General features: G+C 32.0%; 2 protein-coding genes and 1 long non-coding RNA gene across 13 annotated transcripts in view; 2 read left to right on the top strand and 1 right to left on the bottom strand.

The window, feature by feature from the left end:
- LOC140451533 (uncharacterized) overlaps window positions 1-5,112 on the top strand; it is a 32,248-nt gene extending 27,136 nt beyond the window's left edge. For all 4 annotated transcript variants that reach the window (XR_011952072.1, XM_072545394.1, XM_072545392.1 and 1 more), the window contains 2 exons: window positions 2,260-2,388; window positions 4,929-5,112. The gene's annotated coding sequence lies outside the window, so the exon portion shown is untranslated. The remainder of the gene's footprint in view (window positions 1-2,259; window positions 2,389-4,928) is intronic.
- Window positions 5,113-7,957: 2,845 nt separating this feature from the next.
- LOC140451532 (uncharacterized) lies at window positions 7,958-15,214 on the bottom strand. Of its 5 annotated transcripts, none has more exons than XR_011952068.1 (6): window positions 15,088-15,214; window positions 14,677-14,973; window positions 14,349-14,495; window positions 13,452-13,582; window positions 13,146-13,276; window positions 7,958-11,590 (listed from the first exon to the last, which is right to left on the bottom strand). It is a non-coding gene; the product is annotated as an uncharacterized lncRNA (long non-coding RNA). The 5 variants fall into 5 exon arrangements; XR_011952069.1 differs by having other exon boundaries at window positions 14,831-14,973; XR_011952070.1 differs by lacking the exon at window positions 14,677-14,973 and having other exon boundaries at window positions 15,088-15,151.
- An 873-nt stretch (window positions 15,215-16,087) lies between these two features.
- Window positions 16,088-26,716, top strand: LOC140450051 (uncharacterized). 4 transcript variants are annotated; one of them, XM_072543479.1, is made up of 4 exons: window positions 16,088-16,209; window positions 19,303-19,378; window positions 21,431-21,750; window positions 26,486-26,716. In XM_072543479.1, exons 1-4 carry the CDS (start codon window positions 16,120-16,122, stop codon window positions 26,708-26,710), a joined length of 711 nt encoding a protein of 236 aa, XP_072399580.1. In that variant the 5' UTR covers window positions 16,088-16,119; the 3' UTR covers window positions 26,711-26,716. The 4 variants fall into 4 exon arrangements, with proteins under 4 accessions (XP_072399580.1, XP_072399579.1, XP_072399578.1 ...); XM_072543478.1 differs by having other exon boundaries at window positions 21,428-21,750; XM_072543477.1 differs by having other exon boundaries at window positions 19,303-19,414.
- The last annotated feature ends 29 nt before the right edge of the window (window positions 26,717-26,745 follow it).

The following is a 26,745-nucleotide window of genomic DNA, read 5'->3' as shown; positions in this document are numbered from 1 at the left end:
CTTGACATTCGACTTAAACACAAAAACGATATTGAAGAAGCTGTAAAATATCTAACGGAACAAATACAACAAGCCGCTTGGAAAGCTACTCCTGAAAAGGAAAAAACCATTAATGAAAGGTATAGTATACCACTCCACACTAGAATACTAGTAGAAGAAAGAAGAAAAGCCCGTCGCAAATGGCAAAGAACAAGAAACGCGATAGATAAAACAAATCTAAACAGGCTCACACACAGACTTCATTCCGCTATCCAAACAGCCAAAAACGAATCTTTTGAAAGATATGTCACAAACCTTTCTCTTGACGACAACTCTCTTTGGAAAGCCACAAAGGAATTCAAAAGGCCGGTAGTAATGAAATCACCAATTCGGAAAAATGATGGAACCTGGGCTCGTTCAGATATAGAAAAATCCAACAGATTTGCAGAACATCTATCAACCGTCTTCTCCACCCCACAGGCCAACGATATTAACGACGGGAAAATTAGAGACTTCCTTAATGCACCCTGTCAGCTATCATTACCACTAAAATACTTCTCACCAAACGAAGTCCGTAACGAAATCAACCTGCTTAACCCTCATAAAGCTCCAGGATTTGACTTTATAACTGGCGAAATCTTAAAAAAACTCCCAAGAAAAGGTATCGTCTTAATAACCATTATTTTTAATAGCCTCCTGAGACTCTGCTATTTTCCAGTGCAATGGAAGTATGCACAAATTATAATGATACCTAAACCTGGTAAACCTCTAACTGAAGCCAGTTCGTACAGACCAATAAGTCTCCTTCCGACTTTATCAAAAGTCTTCGAAAGGTTAATCCTTAACAGAATAGAAACAATAATACCTATAGAAAACCTTATCCCAGATCATCAGTTTGGTTTTCAGTCAAATCACTCAACCATACAACAGTGCCATAGAATAGTCAACAAAATAAAAGAGAGCCTAGAAGGGAAACAAATCTGTCTATCAGCATTCCTTGATATACAGCAAGCATTTGATAGAGTGTGGCATGAGGGTCTTCTCTATAAAATAAAAGCTCAGCTAACTGACCAAATCTACCTCCTCCTTAAATCATACTTGTCCGACAGATACTTCCAAGTTAAATTCGAAGGTGCTCTATCCAACTACCACCAAATAAAATCCGGAGTACCTCAAGGCAGTGTGCTTGGCCCATTCCTTTATCAAATCTTCACTGCTGATATTCCTATTAGCGAAAATACACTAATGGCAACATTTGCGGATGACACTGGTATACTAGCATCAGACATCAACGAAATATTAGCATTTAACAAATTGCAAAATCATCTCAATAAACTAGAAGACTGGCTTAAATGCTGGAAAATAAACGTCAACACAAACAAGTCTTGTCAAGTAAATTTCACAAATCGAAGAATTAGATGTCCACAACTACACCTAAATAATTCACCTATACCTATAAAAACAGAAGTAAAGCACCTGGGCCTTCATCTAGACGAAAAACTTACTTGGAAATCACATATTGCAGCCAAACGACGACACCTCGACCTAAAAGTTAAAAATATGAGCTGGCTAATCAACAGAAGATCGCAACTTTCATTAGAAAACAAACTGACCATCTATAAAACAATACTCAAACCAGTGTGGACATACGGAATTGAGCTGTGGGGCTGTAGCAAATCATCCAACACCAAAATACTACAGACATTCCAGTCAAAAACTATTCGTATGTTAGCTAAAGCCCCATGGTATGTGTCAAACCAAACCCTTCATGCAGACCTCAACATCCCCTTCATCAATGATGTGATTGCCGACCACTCCAGAAGATACATGAATCGCAGCGCAGACCATCCAAACCATCTCATAGACGAATTATTCAACCCCCCACTGGTTGACAGACATCTAAAAAGACTTTGGCCAGAAGATCTAGCTGCTAGGTAAATTCCAGAGAGTCGTCAATGGACGACACCTGCCACAAGCCAAGAACATACATCATATTTACTTATTACTGTATTGAAGTAGATTGTAAATTAGCAATAAATAAATAAATAAAAAAAAAAAAATTATTATCATTTAATGGTTTTGTTAATCTTCCCGCTTTTAACTAAACCATTCTTCTCATGTTTCTATGATTCTTTCACTTGTCAGATAATTATTGTAGTTTTCTGTTTATTCAAGTTGAATAAGGTATAATAATAAAGTTTTTTTATTTAAGTTGGTTTATATAAATCATTTGTTTTTAATTGAACTCTCTTTAATACAATATATTTGTTTTTTTTATAGATGAAAGCTACATATATATGGGGCAACTACTTCAGCAGGAGAAATAAGTTAACCACAATGAGTATGAGTGAATGAGAGCAAAAGTTCTTGGATCTTTTAACTGGGTGATAATGGGGTACAATTTAATAGGCAAGTAGATACAAGATTACATCTTTTAGTTTGATAATGATGATGATGATAATGATGATGATGATGATAGTGTGCTTGACATGGAAACTAGTTCATTTGCCACAGATTTTTTAATGACTCATGTTATGTTGAAACTTGATTGTAACAAATTTATATATATCCCGATTCATGTATCTACGTCTATAGATTACATAAGAGTTCATATATTGATTTCTGATTCAATGACAGTAGGTGGGTTATGTTTACTGGAAATTACAGGTTTTCATAAAATGTAGATGAGAGTGCTTTACTTTTAATACATCCAAACAAGATGTGAAACAATATCACACTGGGAAAAATCTTTTAGTTTGGTGAACGTAATTTATTCTCATACAAATATATCTTCTGGAAAAATAAAAGACTTCTTTTAAAACATAAGCCAATTTGTTTACAATATGATATTGTTTGCAGCTTTATCTAGAATACCATTCATTTGTAAGTTGGTTAGTATCAAAACATGTTTTCGTCTGTTATTAGTTTACAATTCAGTTGATTTTTACATAGGGATTCAGTTGATTCAGTTTATTTTTACATAGGGAATCTCTCAAGCTTATAATCCCATTTCCTTTTGGATCTAATTGGCTATTTTGTTATACCGAGAATTGATAGGGGGGTGTAAATTAAATTTCTGAAGATAAATTCAAAAAGGAAAAGCTGGGGGAGCAGCTAGAAGAGAAAAAATGTCACTGAATAGTCAACATATATTAAAAAACGGAATAAGAAAAAGGCCTAACTGTATTACAAGTAATTTATGTACTCTATACACTAATTGTTGTAATAATAGATTTCTAATAAGTAGAAATACTAACTTCGTCTTGGGGACAATTTATTTTTATTTATATTTCTTTCACCAAGAACTTCCTTGGCAGAGGCTAAGATATTAGACTTTATTTTTGGCCAGTTTTAAAGATAGTTAATTTTTAGTAAATATATCTAGAAATCTATCTTATATAATTAAATTTCTAAGGTAGCAAATAATGGAAGTTTTTTCTTGTTTTTCTCGAATTGAATTAACTGTTTTTAATCAGTATTTTATAGAATCCTTGGGTTGCTTTTCTCAATAGTCTAATTTGATTTCATCTACAGTTTAACGGATTTATGTCCACTCAATTTTTAATTATTATTGTTATTATTTACTTTCTTTGTTCGGGTTTAGTATAATAATTCATGAAAAAATTAACTTTCAAGCAATGCTGCAATCGTAACTGTAAGTTGCCTACATTTGGCGCAACTCTAATTACTAGTTTTCTACTATTAATGAATTCATGGAATTCCTTTATTTTTAATATTTAGATGACGAACCATTTATTTTGTTTATAAAAATTGAGTAATTGAGTTAAATAATACTGGTGTATTTTGTTTTTCAAGTGTCATCAACATCATTATTTTCTGTATCAATTTCACAGTTGTTTCAAAGAATATAGAGTCTATATTCTTTGGTTGTTTGGTTGAGTAGACACTAAAATGTCTATGGCGATTAGTTCCAAGCACAGAATACTAATCACAACTGATTATCACTGATTATTATGATTAGTATTCTGTGGTTCCAAGCTATGCAAAGAATGTCATTTGACATATGTTATTGCTTTTGACATGAAAATAGCTGTAATAGAATTTTCATGGGCGGAGGTATTATTTATTTAGATTCTGTCGATTTGTTGAAATTAAAAATGTGCTATTGATTTGTGACCATCGTTTGGTTGACAGTTTGGTAAAGTTTTGCGATGAGTAGTTACAGAAATAATGATAAACTTGTTGAAGAATATAAGTATTTCAGATTTATCTAGTAATAAATGAAGTAATTAGTAATTGTGTATATTATGATTTAATTTATTCTTCCTATAGGTGTTCCTGTCGTTAGCTTTTTAGCAATCATTGTTAGGCATTCGTATTATGTGTCCAGTCCATCTAAGTCGCTGTGTTTTAATGAGCGTTAGGACATCGTGTTCATTAACGAGTTGGTATAATTCAAAATTATAATTTTTGCGCCGCTGCCCTTGATCGTTTATAGCTCCAAATGTTTTGCGGAGTATTTTATGCTCGAATATTACCAGAAGTCTTTCATCATTCTGTCGTCAGTGTCCATGTTTTCATCCCATATGTGAGGACCGGCCTCATTAGTGTTTTGATTATAATAATTTTAGTTTTTCTTTGGATATTTCTTGAGTGGAATTGTTTTTGGAGTCCATACTATGCTCTACTTGTAAGGTTTATTCCTATTTTAATTTCTTCACTTGTTTTGTTGGTAGTAGTCACTAGTGAGCCAAGGTATATGAAGCTCAAAGATATTGAAGTAGTTAATAGAAAAAAGTGGACTATAAATGTCAAAATTTATTAAAAGGGCGGTTGTTTTAGAGGGAACATCCATGAATTTAACTAAAATGGGGTCACAGTGTAGTAAATAAGAGTTGAATATGTAAGAGTTAGTAAACCACTTTTAATTGAAAAAAAAGGGATATTAATTTTCACTTCATTACTAAACATTTTTTTATTAATTGCAGATAATGATGAAGCATTCAAGTGTAGCAAAAATGTCCTGTCTTGGCCAAAAACTGGATACAATTTTACATAGATAAGGTGCTGATAAGATACGAAATAGAATAAGGTGCTGTACATAATTTAAAAATCAAAACTCTGTAAAATATTGTTTGTGTATAACATTCCCGATTTATTAATAAAAGCGTGCAATAATTTGATGGTTTTATTTTCCCCAATATACTCCATTATCATGTCATCAGAATATCAACATGTATGAATGCCTACATTGATTCGCGTACATTTACAGAAAAAAAACTCCGTAAAAATTAATTTTGAATCAATGTAAAGTGGAAAAAATTCAGGAATAATTTTAATAATTCTTTAGAATGTGTAGTAAAGGGACATAAAGCATTTGTATCTTGAAATTTCATGAAAAAGATTTGCTTTAATTTCTAGTTTGAAAAATAAAGACTCCGCTGTAAGCAACCCTTAAAAATATTTGAATATAAAAAAGCATGCAATTTATTGATTCAGAGCAGCAGAGCACCATCCCAAAATTGCGACTTTGATCAACTCCTCGCCGGTGTAATAAGTTTTAAAATGTTTGTATGCGTGTTTCCTGGTAAAGCAGAATGTAAATAGTTCGTCTTGAGATTCTCCACCAAGTGACTAAAAAGTTTTTTGAAGTGTCTTCGTAATGTTGGCATGTTGTGATACTTGAATAATTTGAAAAAGTGTTAATATTTCTCTACAATCTGTAGTAAAGGGGCCCCCAAATAGATGGGGCCACTTAAGTAAAATATGATAGTCGCGTATTTTTGGTACTTAAGTAAATTATCAAAACGGTGGGAAAACAAAGGGTGGGCGGGCTCACGCCAAACCTCCGCAAAAGTCGATGAAGAAGATTTGATATAGTTTCTATTGAATATCTAGTTCAATAAATTAAGATTTTTTGAGAATTATTGAAGAATAATTTGTTTGAAGAATCTCTGTTTGGAGAAGATAGTCTTGCTGAGTCCAATTGCGATCTTTTTCGTGTATGAAATGAAAAAGAGCAACCTACCCCCCGTAAAGTTAATATATACTAAAATTATTAATCTGAAGCTTGACCCTAAATGATTTTAGTCAAAACATCTTGGTCCGTACGTAAGTGGCGCCATCTTTCAGACGATAGCCTAACTAATTTGGGCCGTATAAAGTATTGCCTACATGTGGGCGTATTTTTGATCATTTTGAAATTAGGATTAAATTTATAATATGTGATATTCGTAGTTATCTGGTTGTAAGATTTTCTCACATGAATACAACGGATACGTTTTTATGGAAAAACTGTATAAAGTGTTGCCTACATCTGGGCGTATTTCTGTTCATTTTGAATCATAGTTATCTGGCTTTTAATATTTTCTCATATGAATACCACTGATAGGTTTTTATAGAAAACTGTATAAAGTGTTGCCTACATCTGGGCGTATTGCTGTTCATTTTGAATCTAGTTTTCTGGCTTTTAATATTTTCTCATATGAATACCTCTAATAGGTTTTTATAGAAAAACTGTATAAAGTGTTGCCTACATCTGGGCGTATTTCTGATAATTTTGAAATTCAAGTTAAATTTATATCCGATATTCGTAGTTAACTACTTTTAATATTTTCTCATATGAATACCAAGGTTACATTTCTATGAAAAATAAAAAACATTTGATTTTGTTAATAGTTTATTTTGTAAATCCATACAGAATAATTTATTACAATTTTGTACAAATTCTAAGAAGGATTTTCCTTCAATGAGTGGACCTTTAGGCAACACTTTCTCCTGATCATGTTTTATAAATCCCATCAAATAATTGCTTATTTGATAGATGATCCAGTGATGAAAATGTATTAAAAAGTTGGCTTTATCAATTATTGTATTTTTTAGAAATGCCAATAGAGAAATGAAAGGAGGTTGCATGAGTTATGAGGAGTGATAGGACAATGTCAGATATCGTTTCATATTCTCTATTAGCATTTTTATACGTAAGTATTGCTTTCAACCATTTATTGAGAATTTAATAAGCCATTTCGCGTATTATATTATCTAGATGTATGTTGATAGAAAGTGAGAGAAAGAATAGAAGAAACAGGAGAAGCAAAAGATTTTTTAGATTTAATTTGGAATGATAAGCGGTCACTCATACCCCGTGCCAATTATTTCTAGATGATAATCAATAAAATGACCCTGAGACCAAACTATCGATAGAATCTAGTAAAACTGGCATGTATGGGCCTCTGATCAACTGCAAAAGAGCCCGTCCGGATCAGGAGCACAAATTATGTACTATGGATTGACCAGCAATTTAATATCATCCCCGATCTTACAAGAAAAAATAGTATATTATCGGATTCTGTGCATTAGGAAGATGAAACGAAGATATAGATAACAAGAAATGAAGTAGAAGTAAAAAGATATAGAAGAAAAGAAAAAGAGTTTTTAAATTGACTTGGAATGATAGTAAAGTGGTCTGTCATACCCCATTACCAATTATTACTAGATGGAATTTAACAAAATGATCCAAAGACAAAATTAGTGATGGAATCTAGTAAAAATATAATGAATAGGCCTGATCAACTGCAATACAGCCCGTCCGGACCGGAAGTACAAATGATGTATGTACTATGAATTGACCAGCAATTTAAAATTATTCCAAGTTACATTAGAGAAAGTATATTATGACTTAACTTAGCCCAGTGGTGGAAAACAATCTCTTAATACGAAAAAATGTAAAATTTGTACAAACATGAGACATCTACAAACATATTTGGGTCAAATATTAGTTTGAGGCTATGAACACAACCTATAGATACAATTGACATTCGATGTAATCTTAACATACGTCAATGTTGCCATAATATTTAAATATTTTATACTTTCACATCTAAAACTCAAAATCGGATACGAGCACTTAGTATATGAATTAAAAGTAATAACGCATTACCGTAAACATTGCATAAATTTCCATAAAAAAATGCATATATGTATAATAAAAGCATTACAATTACATAAAAATTAATAGTTTAGAAAAAGAATTATTTATTTATTTATATACGGCATCCATTTACTTACAATTTTTACAAAGTTACATCTTAAAAACAATAAATTATTAAAATAACAAACACCTCAGAATAATACAAACATATAAGAATAATAAAGATGTACAACAAACTTGTTGTAAGATACTTTTTAGTTGTTTTTTAAACAAACCAATTTTGTAGTCAAAAATATCCATTTGTCTTAGTAGGCTATTAGCACTCCGGACCAATCGTGTAGTTGGTTCATTGATAACATAATTAGTGTGGTGAAATGGCACCATCGAGCAAAAAGACAAAAGAGGGAATCTAATCGTTATAAAAAGGCGACCAAAAAAGTGGCCTCTGATGCCGGACATATCCGGAAATGCGAATGCGCCAAATTTAAATTTTCCGACACTTATTAACAGTAGCTATAAAATAGTTTTCAGAATGTGTCTTAGACGAGAAAATTTTAATTAAATATTAACGATAACAGTCTAAAATGTGAAACAATTGTTAAAAAACTTCAATATAAATAAGATTTCATGTGACAGTTGGGACAAATAATAACATAACCCAACTAAATTTGATTTCTTAAACAAGGAAAGAGTCTCTCTTTCCTTGTTTAATTTGGCCTCTCAAGATGGCACTTCCTGTCTAACAATATTTTTGCCCCCACTACCATTACATTCCCTCTTTTGTCTTTTTGCTCGATGGATGGCACTGAAAAGATTTCTGATTGTCTGTTGCTTCTACTAGGAACTTTAAGACTAACAAGCGATAAGAGTTGAGGACAATCTATAAAAGCATTGATAACTTTGTGTAAGAAACATAAATCCAACAATTAAGAAACTGGTACATAAAATCCGTTACCAAATATATCAATTTACAAAATAATTTATATTTGGCTACATTTAAAGTAAAAGAGTTGGTTACAAGTAAGTCGATGAAGAAGTATGATAGAAAATTAAAAGATCCCAATGTTCGACTAGTGGTCCCAAGGTGAGTGAAAACCTCAATACAAAGGTGCTAAAATTCCGAAATGCAGGAACAATAGAGGAAAGTCTGACCATCATGCAAGAAACAGTGAGAAAAAAAAACAGAACAACACCTGAAGAAAGATACACAGAAACGGAAATCGTGGATGACCGATGAAATACTTGAATTTATGGATCAGAGAAAAAAAACCAAAGAAAATCTTTAAGAATATAAAAGAATACATACCATCGTCAGAAGAAAGATAAGAGAAGCCAAATAGAAAAAAAAACAGAACAATGTCAAGAAATAGAGGAGTATCAGGGTCGATATGATGACTTCAATGAAAAATAACAGATGATGAAGGCAATATTGCCATAAGTAAAGAAGATAAAAGAAAGTATGGGAAGAATACTTGAAGAAACTTGTCCACGACCTTGGAACAATACAAGAACAAGAAGAAATAACGGCAGCCGTCACACAAATGAAGGATGGAAAGGCACCGGGACGTGATAAAATTTCTGCAGAACTACTGAAGCTATTAGATGTAGAACAAATAAAAATAATAAATGAAATATACAAGGCAGGAAAAATACCAATAGAGTGGCTCAAATCGGAGTTCGTACCATTGCTCAAAAAACCAAGAACAAAAGATTGTGAAGACTATAGGACCATGAGCCTAATAAGCCATCTGCTGAAGCTGTTTTTAAAAGTCATCTACAAAAGAATTTACCGGAAATGCGAGGAACTAATTGCGCCCAATCAGTTTGGATTTGTAAACCCCGTTGGTAGGGAAGCTTTATTTAGGGTACAGGTATTGTTTCAGAAATCTAGAGATATTATCTGTGATGTTTTTGCATGCCTAATTGACTACAAGAAGGCTTTCGATAGAGTCAGACATCAACAAATGATGGGAGTGCTGAAGAGGACAGGGATTGACGAAAGAGACCTAAAAATAATAGCTAACTTGTATATAAAATCATAAGGGGAGTGAGACAGGGGTGCATAATTTCATCACTGACATTCAATCTGTACTCGGAGCACATTTTTGAAGAGGCTCTAAAAGATATTGATGAAGGCATCTCAATAAATGGAGTCAAGCTCAATAACCTGCGCGATATGCAGATGATACAATAGTTTTTCCAATACCATAGAAGGGCTGCAAAACATAATGAGCAAAATTAAGGGAACAAGTAGATCATATGGACTGGGTATAAAGAGTGTTCAAGAGCCATGACCTCACCCTAAAAACAAAAATAAGGCTCCTTAAATGTTACGTGTACTCAGTGCTTCTGTACGGAGTAGAAACGTAGACATTAAAGGCGGAAACTCTATTAAAACTTCAGGCTTTTGAGCTATGGTTATACAGAAGGATCCTGGAGATACCATGGACAGACAAAGTCACCAATGAAGAAGTACTTTGAAAAAAGAACACAACCGCGGATTTGGTCAACATCGTGAAGGGCTATAAGCTGAAGTACTTGGGACATATAATGAGAAATCAAGGCAGATATGAGCTACTCCAATGCATTTTGCAAGGTAAAATTGAAGGAAAAAGGGCCCAGGACGAAGAAGAATATCCTGGCTTGCTAATCTGAGAGCATGGTATAGAAATACCTCAACACAGATATTCCGTATAGCAACCAATAAAGTCATCATAGTCAGAATGATCGAAAATGTTTGGAACAGGGAAGCACTTGAAGAAGAATAAAGTAAAAAAAAATAATTTATGAATGCTGTTTTACATAAATTCAAAAATTGTAACTTCTCATAAAAAAAATATAATTTCTTACAAGTATCTCTATATTTTTTAAACATTCGTATCCATTATACAAAAAAATATGGCAACAGTGTAACGCGCAAAAATATATATTCAGATGCCAAATAAATCTTAGGTTATGTTCATTGTCCTAAACCAATATTTGTATGTCAATCCTATTACAAGTCAAAACCTATTACATGAATATGAATATCATTTACAATATTAAAATAAACAGTTATTTGTTTTGTCATAACAATAATATAAAACACAATCTTTAATCCATTATGGGCCAGCGTCCTCTTTATATATCACTGAAAATTTTATTTTTTTTGTAACCCTTAAAGTTTATTTCAATTTTGAATTATAATTTTTGTTTTATTATATTTAAAATTTTTCCAATTTCAATAAAAAAATTTTTAAACATTGGACAAATTTGATAACTTCATTTAGATTTACACATTTAATAATAAAAGTTTAATATTCAATCGCCAATTTCCATAACTGTTTTTAACTCATTCATACATACTTCAATTTATTATGATAACACTAACATCCAGTGATCTATTTATAAGACGGGCCAAAATTCCTATACAAATATATAAAAAAATTTAATATTAAGAACAATATTACTAATAATAATTAAATTTTGAAATTTGAAAAAAAAATTGGGCATTAATGGGTTAATAAGATACAATGTTAACAATTTCAAACAATTTTTTGCAAATATATTTTCAAATAACAAGACCAGGAATTTGTTGGACATATATTCCATTGAATATGGAATATTTCTATGGGTACAGACTGGATAAATTATTTTCTAAATTCCTCTAAATAATTAATAAAGCTTTCCATTAACTTCTGTGCTGCCATACCATCAGAAAGTACTTCAGCTGTTTCCATACTAAAAAATAAACAAAAAGTAAGTAAAGTAACAGATAAGATGAATTCAAAGACAAATTTATTAATAAAACTCTCCAGGATCATCCTGTTTCCATAAATTTGTTTTTAAATAAATTTTAAAATTTGTGTTATTAAAGGTTATATCGCAGTCTTAGCTGCTAACCAGATCAGCCTGAGATGGATACCCACAATTACCCCATCATATGAAATAATATCATAAATAAGCTAGACAATACAGAATTAAAAACAAAATATAGAAACCAACACAAAAATCTTTTTTCCTCCAACATTAAAGCACACCAAAGACAAAATCTACCAAAACTTCTCAGGAAGAATAACTTATGCTTTCCCTATAAACGACAAAAGATAAAATATATGAACAAACATATCTCCATGTTTATTGTTAAATATAGTAAAATCTGTGACTTTCAAAAAACACTGTATATGCTCAACATCCATTAGAAAATGGAATCCTCAAGGTTATATAATAAACACCATATTATTTCTGATTGCATTTAAAGGTAAATGGAATTAAAGCATTTATTTAGACAGAATATTTGGTTGTTTATACTAAATCAAATAACTTGTAAATTTGATGTTAAAACCAGAACTTCTAGGCTACTGTTAGTAGCCTAGAAGTTCTGGATAAAGAACAAACTTTATATATAGGACAACAAAAACTATCCTTAAACTTCTATTGCCAACATCTTCAACATAACATAACATCTATTTATTCTCCTCTATTCTCTATCCTGGTCTCTCTGCTCTCAAAAAGACAATATATATATTTGGAAAGTATTCTAAATAAATCATTTACAACCTTCACAATAATTACACATCAATGCAGAAATATTATCCAATTATCCAAATTATTTAGATATCATTAATAAATCTTTATTGATGTCTCTAATACCTTAAATGAATATGCTGCATACACCTAACTATGAATTCTAGTATACTCACAGGGCAGACCACAGCCATTTTGAAAGCCTTAACTTTCACTACAACAAATCAAACGAAGAAGTGTATCTTAACTTAATTGCAGATTAACTAAAAGCTATAAGTACTGTGATTAAACAATGAGGAACAAAATTAAGTGCAATATGCCCACAGGTAAATACCTTCTTTAATAACCTGAACAACAGAAGAGACCAAGTTATTATCAATCACTTGAGACAAGCCACACTGCCTTAACACACAAATTTATAAGTAAAAATATCCACTACCATGTACCAACTACTCCATTCCACTGAAAGTAAAACACTTACTGCTTGACTGTACGTTATTTAGGGAAGAAAACAGAACATATGGAATCACAGCCGACCTCAAAACAATACTGACAGAAAAAATTTCAACACTGATATTTAAAAGGTACAAAACTGAATTATTCGATTTAATATAATAAAGCTTAAATTATTGTATTTGTAATTCCACTAATCTAATATCTGGCTGATGTGGTATAAGTGTATAAATAAAAAAAAACTAAAGAAATTAATAATGTGACAGTAGTGTAATTATTGAAGTATCAAAGCAGTAAAACAAGTCATATTATATACCTTTTTATACCAGACTAGTGAGCATCACAAAAGGATATCAAGATTTCATTTCTTTCAGCTTGGCTCATGGCTCTTTCTTGGAGAACTATTCTTTGTTTGCTTCAAGTCTTCATTTATTTCAATCATATAATCTAAAATAAGACACTAAGATATGATTAGGGAATTTAATTTCTTTTATTTGCTGGTTTAGTGTGCATAGATACAAAACTGAGTGGTATAAGTCGGTAAATAAAAAAAAACAAACAAATTATTAATATTACAGAAAATTGCAGTGTAAAAGTAGTAAAACAAGCCATATTAATATACCTTTTTATACCAGACTAGTGACCATAACAAAAGGTCATCAAGATTTCATTTCTTTCAGCTTGGTTCATGGCTCTTTTTTGAAGAATTATTCTTTATTTGCTTCAACTCTTCATTTGATACAACCATATAATCTAAAATAAGACATTAAAATATGATTAGGAATTTAATTTCTACTTTTATGGCTATTCGAGTCATTTAGATGTAAACAATAGTTTGTGAAAGGATTTTCTGGTAGCATTTTACTTTTTTAGTTAATATAAACTAAGAATTATTAACAAACCTTGTCGCACCTAAACTAACAATTATGAATGAAAAGAAACAAACATACTGTTTGATACGGTGGTAAATACAAAGATTTGGAGACGCATACATATTAAATCGAGTTTAAAACAATCTCAGATATATTAACATTTAATTTACTTTTGTGAAAAATTAGATTACTTCAAAATTTTTGGATTTAATTGTTGAAGTTTGACAATTTGACAAGCTTTCAAGCGATCGTCGCGCTTTTTTTAGAAAATTGGTAGAACTGGGAACTAACATTTAACAACAAAATACCTCCGCCCATGATAATTCGACTTACGATATATTCCTATATTTCAGAGATTACCTCGGCCTTCAAAAATCATTTTATTCAGCTACTTTAAAAGATGTGTCTACTCAACCTAAGTACCGTACAAATTGTTAGGGAAAATGAAATTTAAAGATGTATTTGAATTGAAAAATACTTCATTATTTCAATGGAAACAATTCAACTTGATGAATATAACTGAAACAATAAGACATTTTACAATATGATTCCTTAGCTGGAATGTACTTTCTTTACTTTTCTAGAGGAATATAATTGTGGGAAGACAGTTTATATTTAACAAAATAATGATTAAATGTTGCACTAACCTGGATATAAATTAATAATTTCCAATTAACCGCATATATTTTATAACAGCAGAACATCTCTTCAATTTTTCATCCATAAGTTGCAGTTGACATTCTTGTTTTGTCTTTACTATTGCAGTAGTATCAGATCTTCACCTTCTTCTATAGCTGTAAAAAATATATATCCATGTATAAGGCAAGCACTCAAGGCAGTTCATTAAAAAATATATAAAAACATGAGATTGTGCATTTTATTTTGAAACTAACTGAATTTTTTAGCTATGATTTCTATGAGTTCATTTTACACACTTTAAAACACTTCAAATCATTTATGTTAAAATTTACTTACATAATAAACATAGTTAAAACAAAACCAGTTACATACTTTACAAAATGTATCTGTATGTGTAGCAAGACAAGAGGGAATGATGTTTGTGGAGATGAAATTTATATCAATGAAAAATGCTTGCAATAGTTGAACCAAAAAGGTTGTAAAAGCTTACTAATTTGGAAACAAAGTCAATTGGGATCTTTCTGATTTTCATGAAATCTTCAACAATCATTCACTTTTGGTAATTCATCTTAATTAGGGATTTGTTTAGACAAATTCGAGAGATTCGGTGTTTGTGTGCACCCTTAGAGGTACCTAAAATGCCAAAAAATTCTTTAAACTCATCTAATTTATATTTTAAGCTAATACATAAGACTAAACATATTTTTTCTTGCATAGTAACTAATAAATTGTTGTTCAATTACATACCTAGTTTTTTTACGTCATTTGTACCTTTAAAATCAATAAAAATATTCATCTTGGCTGCTTTAGTGTGAATATCATCGATAAATTTCAAAATTATTCATATATATATATATATATATATATATATATATATATATATATATATATATATATATATATATATATATATATATATATATATATATTATGCAAATTGATTGAATTTTTTAAAATAATAATTAGGCTAAGGATTAATTACAAAACCATCTGTCAAAATTTTCTACTGTCAACAGCGCCTTTTTTGGTGAACTTAAATTATGACGTAGCTAAAGGTCTATTTGACATCTATTATTGAGTGTCTATTAAACCAAATTACGGAGTATTAGAAATACTATATGTATGTATATAGAATAGAACAATAATTTAAACAAAAGAATTTGACGAATAAAACAAATGTTACAACTAAAAATTGGCGCAACTGAAAACCGCAGAGCTTTCATTATAAACATAGTTTTAAAACACCGAAGAGAATGATTAAAGAGGAAAATATTATGTAAAATGTAAAGGAAATATTGGATAAGAATATAATTATTAAAGAGTATATTACAATTCTTCTCTTTTCAAAGGTATTCCTGATGATCTGGATCCTGTTGTTTATTCCTTTTTAATCCGAGTAATAGGTATACTTTTTTCAACTCCCGTTTTTTCTGTATTCTTTTTACAAAAATAACTTTTCGAGATATCTGATCTATTTAAAATCATTTGCTTTCATTAATATATGTTTATCTACTACATCTCAATTACCTTATTTTCGATTTTCAATACAAATAAGAAAGGGGTTCGTTTCGCTAGCGTGCCGCTAATGATCACTTACTCTTTTCACGGTGTTTAGATAAGAAAATTCATACCTCATAAATTTCGAGAGATAATAAAATTATACATCACCCTGTTAATTCGAATAATTGTCACAGTCATCTATGCATATCTAGAACGGTTCGAGCACAAACGATTTAATTTTTCTTCGCAACAGTTCATCTTCATTGTTGACAAGAAGAAATGGCAAAAATGAGAGTCGTCGGTGTGATTGAGTTGATTTTACTTGTTTCACTTTTCGAAAAAGTGTTCGGCATCTCCAACAAAGAAGAGGTAGGTAGAATTTATAGTTTTTATTAGATAAAAATGTAAGTAATGACTTTTTTATTTATTTGGTTTCGATTTCTACAAGTTTTTTTACCTTTTAATAAGATTATACATGATAAATCAAACTTGATAAGGTATTTTTTTATTTATTTAATACACGGGATAACCCCATTAACAGTTTAAATTACAATATACAATATAACAGTTAGGATTCAAAACTTGAAATTCTTATAACATAAAATCAATATTAAAAAGTTTAAAAAATGAGACAAAAAATCTTACATACTAAAAAAAAACAAACAAAAGAGATATTTTTAACCGAGTTAAAGTTATATTGAAAATATCACAATCGAGAATATTTAATAGCCCCATGTATCTATGCAATGGGTTGTGAATACCATAGGTTGTTCTGTGGAAAGGAATATTGCAAACATTGTGGTAACGTAAAGCTTGATGGGAACATTAAAGTTAATCTGGCTTAATAGGTTTGGATAATCAAGAAATCCATGTATGATCTTATATATAAATATAGCTCCTGACATATCACAACGGTTCTTGAGTGAGGGTGAAGATAATAATTGCTGTTCGATACGGGAATAATCATGATTTTCAATAGTAGTGTGGACATGGTAAGCACAATATCTCAAAAATTTATGCTGGACTCTTTCTATGGTATCAATATTGTTCTGAAAATAGGGTGACCAAATAACTGAACAGTATTCCAAAATACGAGCAGTAGTTCTACGAGCAGTAGCTCGTAGTTCTAACTAAGCAACAATACACTAATCTTGTTCAATCAATGGAGAAAAACTTGCAATTCCTAGTAAGGAAACCAACAAGTTTAGATGCCTTTATTGAAATAGAGTTTATGTGGTCACAGAAAGTAAGCTTCTCAGCGAAAATAACACCCGAATCCCTAATAAAAGAAACATAATAATTCAGTGGCTGATTATTAATAGTATAGATTGTTCCAATTCTATTGACTTTACGAGAAAAACTTATAAAACAACATTTTTTTACATTTAAGTGGAGTTTGTTCTGATTGCACCAATTTTTTAGTCAGTCATCTTGCAGCAAAGCTTGATCTTTTAAACTATCTATAACTTTCCAAAATTTCAAGTCGTCTGCCAACATTAGACATCCAAATTAGACAAATTTGTGTATATTGCATCTACCTGTTTACGGTCTTTCATATGAGATAATATATCAAATTGATAGAAAACCGAGTTTTTTACAGTGGATTTTTTGCTATGAAAACCATGTTGTGATTCCTTTACATAACCAAGAAAGTTGCTTTGCTATAAGACAGTCGAAAAGCTTAGGGATTGCAGATTGTATACAAATGCTACGATAATTTTCAATGTCGTCTTTCTGACTATTTTTAAATATAGGAACAACATAACTTTCTTTCCATGAAGAAAGAAACATAGAGGTTTCCAGAGATCTATTAACCAATATAACAAATGGCATTACAAGGATATAGACACACTTTTTGGGCAGCTCATTTATGCTATTAAAAATATCAGTCATGGTAATCTTAGAAGGACAAATATTTGTACTAATGTTGTTATTTAATGGATGGATAAATATGTAAAGGTTGTTGTTATTTGGTGAATACACAGTTTAGAAGAAGTTTATAAATAAATTCTGCTTAATGCTTTTAGACTCTGTGGCTGAGGTTTTATTCGACTACAATCTGACATTTTATTTCGATTTAGTATAATATTGTTGTAAGAAATATCTGGTCTTTCTCAAGACAAGACAACAATCTACAGAGCGTCCGGCGTATTTTTAAGGTGTTTAAGACCCTTAATTTTTAACCCGAGACAACACATAGAACAGCATGGAAAGTTAAGTGTTTTATTAGGACATTTTTCTTAAATATTTAGGCCCTCAGGCACTTTATTATCTTTGTTTGTTCAGTCATTTCTTTTACTTCGTACAGGACTTGCTGTAACATAGAAGCAAGTCTATTCCTTTATTAAATAAAATGCGTGTTTTGTGTTATGCTTTCATGCCACTTCTTGCTACCATTATTTGTCTTAGGGATTAGCCGAATTACCTCTGAGAAGAGCTAGCCAAAGTAGTGATCTCCATGATTGTCTTTGTGGTGGTGAAGAGGATATACTTTAGCTAAAGTTGACCTCGTCACGGTCTCAAGTCAATCGTGGATTTCAAAATGGTACAATGCACGTGATTAGAAACTTACAAGAAAATAAAAAAGCTTTGTACGAAAGATCTAGTGTCGTTCACAAAATAATCGAGTTTTAAGAAACTATAATAATTTAAAAATAGAGCACGAAACAGCGGACCGTTTAAGTCAAAACTCTCGTCGCTAATTGCATCCACAAAAGCAGAATTTCAAGACATTGATTAAAAAAAACATGATACCAGAAGAAATTAAAAAACAAGACAACGTTATGAAAAATGGGATGAATTCAGACCGTGGGGTTAAGAGAGAACTGATTAAATATGGCCCTGACAAACTATTTCAGCTATTGGTAATAATATTTAAATTATTCTTGAGAGGCCAACAGCTTTTTTACAAGAATCTTTACAAGAATGAAGGCAATATAAGGCATGGATTGTAGGAACTACCGAGGGCCTAGGGTAACTAACTCAATCTGTACGATGTACGGAAAGATAACTAAAAGCCGAATTGAAGATTGTTGGCAAAAGGATGAAGATCGGAGTTTCCTTCATACTGGTCATTCTTGTATAGACAATGTACTATGTCTAAGATAAACAATGGAAAAGCGCTTATAACACAATATGGAGACACACATGATATTTATTGATCTTCAAAAAGCGTATGATAGTGTCCCATTAGTCAAGCTGTGGCAGGTGTTAAAGGACAAGAAAATATTACCGATTTATATAAATGCTGCCAGGGAGTTACACGACAATACGACGAGTTCAATAAAGATTCGACAAAAGGTAACAAAGGATAAAGGTGACCAAAAGACTTCGCCAAGGTTGGTACATTGTGACTACTCTCTACTTAAGATTTATTTGTAGAGGATTTAAATGCCTGGAAAAGAAAATGTTAAACTACGGGATTCCTTTAATATATGGATATTTATAATATTACATTTTTAGGTACTCCTTTCGGAAGAGTTTCATAGAGGCGCCGAAGATGCTAAAACGACAACAAGTTATGATCAAGCCAAAACAGGTACATTAAACCAAAATGTATATTATGCACAGCAAGGTAAGGACCTTTATTAATCACCACACAATTCAATAGCAATGGTTAACAATAAATTCACACTTAAATCTTAGATTTATGAATAAAATGTGTATTCCATTACTTTGGATGCACAGTTTTTATTGTACTTTAATATTTCTAAATAGTGGATGATGCTATATCTATCCATATCACGTCTGTAATTTTCTCTTTTAACTATTGTATTGAAAACAGACAGCTACTGAGAAAACGCATAGTTTTAGTAACGAAAATTAAAAATCAGAGTAACGTGAAATGACAATGCCGTCAAATATAACTTGCAGAAAGATCATTACAGTCTGTGATGTATGCCACGTTGGTAAATCTCGCTGAAACAACAGGCTATTAAAGGATATATTTCTTTCGGAGACAACTCTGTTCTACAACCGTTCGTTTATTTTAGACGATTTCAGAGAAAATTTCAAAACAGAAATTTTCTTGTTGTTCTTTTTTGTTGTCATTTATTTTGTTTCAAAACAAAAATCCTTGTTGGTTTGTTTACACAATGAAGAAGGACCACTAATTTTTCGTCTAGAAATTGCGCACCAGACGATCACTGTGCTCTGACTGTATTCCACTTAGGGTTGTTGGAAACCCAAAAATGTCTTGCTATGTCTATTTTCTAATCCGATGGATAAAAATTATATTTGTCACAGCAATACCAAATGTTACTGTTAAAACTGTGACTATTATATCACAATCCAAGGATTTTCCAACAGTATATAAGTCTTGCAGCATAAACATTCATTCTTAATTGTTGGGTGGTGTGAATAATTCATGAATGGGACATTAAGTTGATTCAATATCTTCTAAAAATTAGATTGGTTGGATCCTTTGTTTTTGAAGTTATACTTCTATACGCGCGCTCCACGTTGGAAATTTGCATGGGAGTGAATCTGTGAAATCATTACATATGTAAGATAATGAGTAAGAGAGAGACAGAAGATATATTTTCTCTCTCTTCCTCTCTCTAATATAAAAATGTTCCTTTTGTATATATAATTTAATATTATATATATTATATAAAGATATATATATATATATATATATATATATATATACATATAATATTATACATATAATAAAATATTTATTAATATTATTATTTATGTGATTTTGTGTGATTTTATGTGATATGTTTTGTATTATTTATTAAATGTTTATAATTATATTAGTCTTTTGTATTTCAAGATAATAATCTCAATAAATCACTGTATGATCCAGAACTGTCAATTTTGAAATAACTTTGTGTCATGTCCTCGGTAGTATAGTAGTCAGTATCCCCACCTGTCACGCAGGAGACCGGGGTTCGATTCCCAGTCGGGGAGGACTTTTTTATTAAAATTATTATAATTTAATTTATTTTATATTATTACAATATTGTCATTTTTAAATACTTATGGATATTGCATTTTAATTTGTATTGTATTATTATATGGAATTATGTTGCACTGTATTGTAGTGTATTTTTTTTATGTATATTATTGTCATTTTTAAATACTTTATATACTTTATATAGTATATATAGTTTAATTTGTATTGTATTATTATATTAATAACACAATAAACAATGAATTTTACTGCAGAGTATGTGTAAGAAAATTTTTGCATTCAATTCCTTTCATACATATATGAAAATAAAAATATACATTTTCATCAAAATATTGATTCAATCCTTCATTGTTAGTAAGTTGTTATTAATTCTGTTTCTCTTTCTGCTATAGTCTTACCTATAGAATTACATATGTAATAATTGTGCAGATTGACTCCCAAATAAATTTGTAAAGGCGAATGCGTGTATAGAAGTGTAACTTCCACCGGCAGTCCCACTGGACTGCCACGCCCGTTTTTTTTTGGGAAGTACACAATGAGATATTTACCTTTAAATGCCACAACTGTCGTCCTTTCGTCCGACTATGTCCTATTTGTATTTATGTATATATTGTTAGTTGCTTTAATCATAAAATTTTGTGCTCATTTCTTAAATTTCTATGTAAGTAGATGGTCATAGATACGGCGAAGATATTCCTAGAACCAGTTATGCCGTTAATGAAGGCGGCAATTTGTTATACGGTCAAGACGCAGCTGCAAACTACGGACAGTATGACCATGCCGCTCATATGATACCGGTTTATGGGTACGCTCCAGAAGTTCCGTATATATACGGTGCTCATGCTGGCCATCTTCCTTACAATTATGGATATGGCTATGGATACGGACATCCACTAGGACACAGTTACGGTCACGCAGCTGAGGAAGTGGATCATCATTACGAAAGTACTGGATTTGGTGTTACTGGAATTGGAAATTATCTCAAGAAGGTAATTTTAAATATTTTTATACTGAATTTTTGATAATATTTTTACGTTAACCATCAGAATTGTATGTTAAAATGTTAAACAAAGTATATTCGATAAAAATGAAGCGAGGAAATATTACAAATCCTTAAATAATGGCCGTCGAGAATTTAAACCACGATTAAAAATTTGTAAAGACACTTACGGGGAAATTCTACATGATAAAAACTCAGTTCTTAACAGATGAGCACAAAATTTCAGCGAACATCTAAATATAAACGATATTGAAGGAGGTTACAACATGGACAATCAACAAAATCTACAGCGTCAACCACACAGTAAAGACCCAACAAGAGAAGAAGTGTCAAATGCCATTCTAAAACTCAAAGACAATAAAGTACCAGAAATCGACGAAATCTGTTCGGAAAGGTATAAAAAAAAGGTGGTGATCAACTTTTTGCAGCAACCCATAAACTAATAGTCCTTATATGGCAGAATGAATTGGTACCAGAAGAGTGGCTAAAGGGAATAATACGTTCATTGCATAAGAACTATAGAGACATTACTCTGTTAGCTTTTGCGTATAAAATCTTCGGCAATGTATTGTTTGAAAGACTTATAACATTTTACAAAGGATATTGTTGGTCAATATCACACAATGCGTAAAGTTGTTTGCAAAGTCCAAATACAGGGCGAACAATCACAGGCATTTGAAATGCATGTTGGGCTGCGACAGGGAGATGCGCTGGCGTGTCTCCTTTTCAACATAGCTTTGAAAAAGGCGGTCAGGGATGCCCAAATAGACAGCAGAGGAAACATTTTTAATAAATAATCCCAAATTTTTTTCATATGCAGATGATGTTGATCTAGTTGCACGCACAACACGCAAGCTAGAAGAAATGTATACCACCTTGTCAAACGCCGCAAAAAATATGGGCCTGCAAGTAAATGAAAATAAAACTAAGATAATGGCATCAACACCCAACAATAGAGCCAGAAACATCGGCCACCAATTCACGGTTGATAATTCTACCTTTGAAGTGGTGGACAAATTCACATACTTAGGCTCCTTGATCACCAAGGAGAACGTCATGACGGAAGAAATCAAGCGAAGAATAATCTTAGCAAACAAATGCTATTTTGGACTGAGTAGACATATGAGAAGCAGAAACTTAAGCCAAAAAACAAAAATAACCATATACAAAACCCTTATACAACCAGTGTTGACATATGGGTCGGAGACATGGACCATTTCCAAGGCAGATGAAAATCTCCTGCTTATATTTGAACGAAGGATCCTGAGAAGAACATTTGGTGGCATCTGTGAAAATGGTGTTTGGAGAAGGAGGTACAACTACGAGATATATCACAGATATAAACATATATTTGGTGGTAAAGACGTAGTATCCTTTATAAAAATAGGAAGACTAAGATGGGCAGGACATCTGGCAAGATCACAGCAGAACAACCCTCCTAGAAGAATCCTTATGTCACAACCTGTGGGAAGTAGAAATAGGGGTAGACCAAAACTCAGATGGAGGGATGGTGTAGATGAGGATGGTAGACAAATAGGCGCAGCAAACTGGCAACAGTTGGCAATGGATAGAACTGACTGGCGTAATAGACTTGGGAAGGTCGAGGCTCTTTTATAGGGATGTAGCACCAATGATGATGATGATATCACACACATGGCACACATCAAATTCAAGCACATAGGTAGATTTTAAAAAAGTCACTAGAATATAACATACATACAAACTATCTCTTCGTTGACTTCAAAGCAGCCTATGACAGTGTAAAAAGACCTGCATTATATAATGCAATGATAGACTTTGGGATCCCACCTAATTTAGTTAAGTTGACTCAACCGACAACGCAAAACGTAAGGTCATGCGTTAGAATTGAAGCAGAAAACACCGAGGACCAATAAGGAGATGGATTGATGATGTGGAAGAAGATCTACAGATTCGAAGGGTCAGAAGATGGAGGGAAGTTGCCAGGAATCGATAGGAGTGGCGACTTCTTTGTGAGCAGGCCAAGATCCACAACGGATTGTCGAGCCGCTTATGATGATGATCAGAATTGTATCGTGAGTATATAGCAGGTAAGTTTTTTCCAGTGTAGTTTCTTAAGACACCTTCCAATCGTCATTGAACAATAATTGTAAAGATACTGTGTCGTTCTACCTGACTTATCACATAACAAATCAAATTGACAACTTACTAAAATAATAATATCGAAACGCAATAGAAGCAATGAAAAGTGAAACTTTAAACATCAATTTTAAAAGAAAAACATATGTTTTTGATATATGATCTTTTTAAGAAAAAGAGGATTTTACAAAGTTTCCAAATTTTTCTTGATAGTTAGCTTAATTTTGCCACCGGAATCGTGTTCAGCCGAAAATTTTACATCGAAATTGTATTTTTGGATATTTTATAGAGCATCTGGAGATATGCTAGAAAAAATGTTAAAATACGAGAAACATTTTTTTTTGTAAAAATTTTAATTACCCATACAGGCCGCTATTTTGGACCTAGATTACGCCTGTAAAATTTAAGCCGAATCGAGATCAGTTGCCTGACCAACTTGGCATAGTTGACGTGGAATTACTTAACCCTAATAAGTTATAACATTTTTTTTTTTTAGCCTTTTTTCTATCCGAATTGTCGAATAAAGGCCTCTCCCATTTCTCGCCATTCATCCCTGTTGTGTGCTAGGCGTTTCCACATTGGTCCTGAGACTCTTTTGATATCGTCGCTCCAGCGCATTTGAGGTCTTCCTCTTGGTCTCTTCGCATCGTACGGTCGCCAGTTTCCGACTTCTTTGTTCCATCTACCATCTTCGAGACGTTCGTTGTGTCCAGCCCATTTCCATTTTAATTTAGCTGCTTGTTTCGCGGCGTCCTTTATTTTTGTTTTGTTCCGGATTGCTTCGTTCGTTTGCCGATATATTAGTGAGATACCAAGCATCTGTCGTTCCATGGCTCGCTGAGTTTTTCGAATCTTGTCCATGTTCTTTTTTGCGAATGTCCAGGTTTGAGCTCCGTAAGTGAAAACTGGAAGGATACAAGAATCGAACACTTTGGTTCGAAGGTTTTGGGGTATCTTTTTGTCTTTCAGTATGTATGAGAGTTTTCCAAATGCGGCCCATCCCATTCTTACTCGTCTGCTTATTTCGGTAGTTTGGTTTTCTTTGTTTACCTTGATATTCTGACCCAGATATATCTATTCTTCTACATGTTCCACTTTTGTTCCTTGGATGGTTATCGTCGGTTGATCATCTTTATTCGACATTAGCTTAGTTTTACTCAGATTCATTTTCAGTCCTTTTTTTATGGATTCCGTATGAAGCTCATTGATCATCGTCTTCAGTTCTTTCCAGCTGTCGGCTATTAGTACTACGTCATCTGCATATCTTAGATGGTTTAAATACTTTCCGTTTATCGACAGTCCCTTCGTTTCCCAATTTAGTGATTTAAAGATGTCTTCAAGTGCCGCAGTAAATAGTTTTGGAGATATGGTGTCTCCCTGTCTTACTCCTCGGTTGATTTTAATTGGCCTCGTTTTCATTCCGTTATCCATCGTGACTACCATTTCAGCGTGTTGGTATATATTATGTATTAATATCCTATATCTAGAATCTATTCTGCTGTTGACCAGTGCTTCCTCAATAGCCCATAATTCTATGCTGTCAAAAGCTTTCTCGTAGTCTATAAATGCTAAACAGATTGGTAAATTGTATTCGTTAACTTTTTCTATTAGGACCTTTAGTGTGTGAAGATGGTCACATGTACTGAACCCTTTTCTAAATCCGGCTTGCTCTACTGGTTGATATACATCGAACTTTGTTGTCAATCTATTTGTAATTATTTTTATGAATGTTTTATAAAGTTGTGATAGTAGTGATATTGGACGATAATTTTTCAGATCTGTATTGTCCCCTTTTTTGTGTATTAATATTGTGTTAGTAGTATTCCATTCCCTTGGTATGTTTCCTTCAAATAGGCATTTATTAAAAAGTATTTTTAGGTACCTGATGACTTCTTCTCCTCCTTCTTTCAACATTTCTGCCAGAATTCCATCACTACCCGGTGCTTTATTTCTTTTCAATTCTTTAATTGCATTTTCTATTTCTACTTCGCTTATTTCGGGCATTACTTCAGAATTTACGTTTGTTATTTGTCTTTTCAGATTTTGCTTTGAAGAGTCGGGGGGATCGTTTCTTGAGCGGTATAACTCAGTATAGAAGTTTTCAACTATGTTTGATATCTGAGCTTTGCTTGTTTCTAGTTGGCCTTGTTGATTTTTCATAGTTATAATATTTTTCTTTCCTAATTTCGGTTTGGTATATTTCAGACTTTGATTTTTCTCTATCACTCTTTCTACATGTTCTTGTTGATGTTTTTTAATATCGTCTTTTATCTGTTTTCGTATGGCTCGATTAAGTTCTTTGTATTCTGGGGTATTTCTTTTGTTTAGTGACAGGAGCTCTTTTCGTTGTTTCAGCATATTCTTCGATTCTGCACTTATTTTGGATTTTTTGTTGTTATGGCGGGTTGCTACTTCTGAGCTAGCATTCAATAGTTCTTTTGTTATAACTGAGTTAATTTTATTAACGCTGAGTTGTTCTAGATTCAGTGCTTGGGCGGTTTTTAATTTGCTAGCATATTTTTCTTTATCGACTTTAAGCTAAGTTATAACATTATATATAATTAAATGCTTCTTTGTAATTTAAATAAATAATTTTGTGTTTTTAGAAACTTACTTTGAAGAAAATATTCATTCCTTTAGCAGGATTAGCACTGCTAGCGGCCGTAGGTACTCTCAGTACATCTAACCCTCTACTACTTCAGCTTGGGACCATTAGTGCTTCAACCGGTAGAGGTCGTGTAAGAAGATCAACTGATGAGGAGGTTTCTTTCCCAGCGAATCCATTTTTGAGAGCAAATGTTTCCAGAAACGCGAATAAAACAAGAAAATGAAGGAACATAGTTTTATTTGTTCATATTTATAATAC

The sequence above is a fragment of the Diabrotica undecimpunctata genome, chromosome 9 (assembly GCF_040954645.1).
Source record: "Diabrotica undecimpunctata isolate CICGRU chromosome 9, icDiaUnde3, whole genome shotgun sequence".
Lineage (NCBI taxonomy): Eukaryota > Metazoa > Arthropoda > Insecta > Coleoptera > Chrysomelidae > Diabrotica > Diabrotica undecimpunctata.
This window is presented reverse-complemented; position numbering and strand designations above follow the sequence as displayed.

Coding starts and splice junctions, on each gene's coding strand:
- LOC140450051 (XM_072543476.1), top strand. CDS start 16,120: ATGGCAAAAATGAGAGTCGTCGGTGTGATTGAGTTGATTTTACTTGTT. Junction 16,210..19,302: donor GCATCTCCAACAAAGAAGAG/GTAGGTAGAATT, acceptor TTACATTTTTAG/GTACTCCTTTCGGAAGAGTT. Junction 21,751..26,485: donor TTGGAAATTATCTCAAGAAG/GTAATTTTAAAT, acceptor TTGTGTTTTTAG/AAACTTACTTTGAAGAAAAT.